The 5,000-nt window shown below is 32.0% G+C and overlaps 2 protein-coding genes across 2 annotated transcripts in view; one reads left to right on the top strand and one right to left on the bottom strand.

The window, feature by feature from the left end:
* Coa8 (Cytochrome c oxidase assembly factor 8) overlaps positions 1-2,488 on the top strand; it is a 4,064-nt gene extending 1,576 nt beyond the window's left edge. Inside the window, exons 2-3 of the mRNA XM_043036991.2 lie at positions 1,096-1,308; positions 1,893-2,488. Of these exons, the coding sequence (XP_042892925.2) occupies positions 1,096-1,308; positions 1,893-2,117 (438 nt within the window). The 3' untranslated portion in view covers positions 2,118-2,488. The remainder of the gene's footprint in view (positions 1-1,095; positions 1,309-1,892) is intronic.
* Positions 2,489-3,744: 1,256 nt separating this feature from the next.
* LOC122267025 (galactosylceramide sulfotransferase) overlaps positions 3,745-5,000 on the bottom strand; it is a 31,105-nt gene continuing 29,849 nt past the window's right edge. The window contains exon 11 of the mRNA XM_086551622.1: positions 3,745-5,000. This exon is cut by the window's right edge and continues 1,407 nt beyond it. The gene's annotated coding sequence lies outside the window, so the exon portion shown is untranslated.

The raw sequence follows: 5,000 nt of genomic DNA, 5'->3' as shown, positions 1-5,000 counted from the left end.
TAATATACCTTTTTCTTCTTCTTCTTCATTTATGTGTATGTGTATGCATATGTTTCTGTTTATGTGTGTGTGTGTGTGTGTGTGTGTGTGTGTGTGTGTGTGTGTGTGTGTGTGTGTGTGTGTGTGTGTGTGTGTGTGTGTGTGTGTGTGTGTGCGTGCGCATATAAACCCCACAAGTTCCCTCATATAAATTCTGGTAAGAGAGAGCTTGTAGACCTCCCTGACAACTTAGCATCAAATGCAGACCCAGTCCAGTCTCTCTCTGGAAGTTTGATATTTTGACATTGCACCAACATTTACCTGGGCTTCATATTATCTATCATTGCAAGTTGCTAGTAGATTTGGATTGAACACAACCAATATAAATACTAAAAAAGTCCCATTTTGAAATGCCTGTCCTGAAAACATTCACAGCATAAACTCATGGTAAAAAAGATAAAGAAATATGTGAAAAAACTATGGCACTCATAAGTGCTTTGAGGAATACTCTTTTCCATTAACTTTTTAAGCATTTTATTTAATGTTACCCTTTTTTTTGGGGGTTGGGGGATATTACTTATTTTTTATTCTTTTTGTACTCACTCTTATTACAAAATCTATACCTTTTTATATAAAGAGCTATTTGTACAACAGTTAATTCCCATATTTGTGTAATAGACACACAATGGTTATAATTCCTTTGGCTCACCTATAAACTCTTAAAAGCATGCATTCTGTTACATAAGGCTCTTGTGCATTGCATTTGTTTATATTTATATACTATATGGCCTATTGATGTATATATACGCTCACACTTACACTCACACACACTTACACTTACACTAACACACACTTACATTTACACGCACACACACTTACACTTACACACACTTACGCACACTCACTCACTCACTCACTCACTCACTCACTCACTCACTCACTTACTCACTAACTCACGCACTCATAATCTCTCTCTGTCTGTCTCTCTTTCTCTCTCTATCTCTATCTCTATCCATCTCTCACCTGCTTTCATTCTCCCTCTATAGAGACAACTTTTACACCTTTCAAGCATTCATCATTCAATAGTTTAGAGAACTCACGATCCTCTCATTCCAGAACCAAGCAAGATACAACAGTCTTGGGGTTAACCCGCAAGAAGTCAAATGCGACTGTATTGGACCTCCCGACCGCCAGTCCAACCTTCGAAAGGTTACCTACTACATCCCCCCTAATGAAACACCTCTGGAACAGCAGTACAGAGAGGCGAGGGAAGAGACGCAGGACTGGAACCAGAACTTTTGGGCTTCTCATAATGCCAAGTTCAAGCAGGTAATGTAAGGTTTTATTGTTCCTTTCTCTTATCTTGTTGTGTTGATATTGGTACATTTGGTACCTTTCAGAGATTTTAACATTGATGGTTTTTATTGATTTGTAAGGAGATAATGTCGTCTTTCTCTACCAATATGCTAGGCTATGGTTAGATTTGATTGTCATGTTTTATACCTTTTTATTTTTTCCTTAAATGATAATTATGAATAAGAGAATATGAATTGAAGCTATTTAAGAAAGGGGTTTTAAATGTGTTTGTTAATGTTTTATGTAAATGCCTTTTAAATTAGAGTATAAAGGATTAGTGTGTTATCTACCCATATATTTTTTGTCTGTAATATCAGGTGTAATGACAGGAATTTAATCAAACACATTAAATTCCATTGTTATCATGTAACATAATGATCTCTTCTCGCCTCTTATGGCTGTATTAAGTGTACTTTATACCCTTAACTTATATGCATAGTTTCTATTAGGAATATAAAAATAAGTTTGGAAGGCATTTTAGCAGCCAACAGCTTTCCTACATTTGTTGAAACAAGGTTTCAATTATGGCAAATTAATTGTTCTTTTATTTTGACCAGATGAAGGAAGAATTTGTGCAACTACGGCTAAAGGAGAAATATGGCAACCAAGTGACTGAACGCAGAACCCTCTCGGCTGATGAAATGGCCGTGTTCTACAAGCAGTTCCTCGACGATCACAGGGTTCTTCATAGAGAATACAACAGGGAATGGTACAAGAAGAATGCAAATAATATTCTCTTAGCTGCCCGAGTCTGGATGCAACAGAAAGGGAAATCACGTTGATGAGGTAGAATGATTGATTAAACATGTTGTAAATATTTATATGGAGAGAAATTTATTTCTAGCCATTGCATACATGTGGAAAGCATTTGTTAGTAATATTAAGGCTATAAGATAGTGTTGGCTATAAGATAATTATGATGATTCACTGTGCATGATCTAAAAGAGAGAAAAATATCTTTGACCAGCTTGTATAAACTTCATTTTTGTACTGAAGTCTCTTCTTTGTTTTTGAAAGGCATTCTGTTGATTTTGAATTTACACATTTCTATTTATTTATGGATGGTAATAAGATACATCACTGTTCTCTTGTATAAGCTATTGTGTGTATATATGTAAAATATGTCAATTTTGAATAAAATTATATCTTTCAATTTTGCTTTTTATGTTTATATTACTAAACTCTCCCTCAGTTATGTATTTATTTTCATTTCAATTTCTTATTATAAGAAAAAGGGGTCTTATTTCAGGGATAGCATTTCAAGGAAGTGTGACAAATATGGCGTATCTTTTTTTTATTCATTGGCAGCATATGGGAGGTGTATGAAAAATTGTAATTGGCAAATTTATTCACTCCTTGTATTGTATGTGGTTTATCAGTGATGAGAAATACCTGTTAGAAATTTGACATAATTAAATGTTATATTACTTTTTTTTAGGGGACCCACAGTTTAATCAAACATTTTTTAAGGATGTGAGGTGTAGAAAAGGTTTGGAAATGCTGTTTAAATAGATTACTGAAAATAGATGTTTTATTTATAAAGCAGGATTGTGATATATGCATTGAAACTGATACGAGTTTCAGCCATAAAGTTTGTTGAACAAATAAATGTCTAAAAATGGCATCAGCAACAAACTAACTTGTGATTTGCTTCAAAATACTTAGAAGTTTATATCAAAAACAAACTTTTTTAGAATTCATAATTGGACTTTCTCCACACCACTAAGTAACAATGACCATGAATGTGTGGTGTTCACATTAACAAGAAAGATTCCAAAATCATTTCATTCTTATTCTGCTCATTTACATGGACTCTGAATTGCTTTATAATTTAAACCAAAACTATAACCAATTAATCTACTTTCCAATTTTGATAACTAATGATAGTTTTCTGTAGCTAATCAGCAAAAAATAAAAAGGCATAATTTAAGCTTCCCAACCTTTCAACAGGTGCAAAGCATATTTTAAATGACCATTATCAATTAATACATATTTGAATCATTATTGTAATTATTATCATTAATATGAATACTATTATTATTATTTTATTATTATTAACAGTATCAGTATTACTAGTATTGCTATTATTTTACCATTATTTTAGTAACTGGTATCACTATTTTCATTATCATTATTACTATATCAGTCACAGTATTATAAATATATACTTTTACAAGACACAAGGAGCTGGTGAAAATTAACCCATTAGCAGCGGATGGCATGATTTGCTGCCTAGGCATAGTCGGTCGTAGACGTGGATGGCACCGTGCCAGACAATGTAAACCCGCCATCCTACTGCATACACCCTTTTTTTAATACCGCGACCAGTGGGTTAAGATAATAGATAGATGGTAGTGACACTTTGCAGGTGGACATGTGTTATACAGACAAGTAAAATTCTTTGTTTCTTTAACACTTTTATTTTATTTTTCACATGGTACATTGTACATGGAAATATACACATTATAAAATTACCATCCACTGTACATTTAAGAATATATATGTATATGTTTATGTATATATACAGTCTTGAAAGAAACCTCTTCACAGATTTTTCCCAATACTACTTCTATTAGACTTTTAAAACTACTCCATTTGGTAGAAAAGTGAAAAAGAACAACCAAAGTTTGTTCTGTCATTTTCTGGAAGAAGGAAAGAGTTACAGAATATCTAATTAATTTATGTGGAGAGGACCAGATCTCTGTGTTTATTCCGGACTTATCTTTAATTATTTTGCCTATCACGAGAATGACGCTTCATAATTTTGAAAATTCTTCAATCTCTTTATTATATTACAGTATTCTGTAGTTATGAAATATCTTGGTACCTGTTGAAATGTCCTCACGAATGTGAGCTTATGAATTTCAAGGAAACCTGCTTTATTATTATTGTTATTATTATTTATTTATTTATTGAAGTAGATCTTTATTTCATCTGTATAAGAGATTACATAGTTTTCTTTCTGAGTATGAGATATTGAAAGCAAGATAAGATTTATAAAGAGGTGTGCATGCTTATTCTTCATTACGGGGCTGCAATATACAGTTTTTGATTTTCTGTCGGACTTGTACAAATGGCCTTTTATAAGTATTTCTCATGGTTAATTAAGTAATATTGAAATGATTACATAGATTATGCATCATTTGCCATCTCTTTTAATACATTTATACAATCTGAAAAGAGTTCATTTTTATGAAAGTTATCATATGAAACTAAATTAACTAATTTTGCTATGTGTGGATAAATGCACTTTGTACAGTATATGGGTTTAATGCGCATGCTATTTTGATCATGAAATAATAACATTAATTATATCTGTCTAACATTATTTCTAAAATCCTAAATGCTATAAACAGGTAGACTAATCATGTTTACTTGACAATGTATATGGAGAGATTAGCTATTGCTATAATAACTTAATACATAATATTTGATTTAACATGTCAGCATACAGTAGAAAGTGTATGCTACATATCAGTCTACTGAGGTATATTAGTTCTGTGTGATATGGGGTAACAAACTAATCTCATACATTTTTAAATTAATTTCTTGAAGATGAAATAGCAAGTACCTTTAATACCATTACAAAATGTTACTAAATGTCACACAATAAAAAACTATTCATATATTGTTTTATCAATATACAGGCAGTGAGTCACATCAGC

This window comes from Penaeus japonicus, unplaced genomic scaffold (genome assembly GCF_977035675.1).
Source record: "Penaeus japonicus unplaced genomic scaffold, GWHDUDI00000001_assembly GWHDUDI00000025, whole genome shotgun sequence".
NCBI lineage: Eukaryota > Metazoa > Arthropoda > Malacostraca > Decapoda > Penaeidae > Penaeus > Penaeus japonicus.
This window is presented reverse-complemented; position numbering and strand designations above follow the sequence as displayed.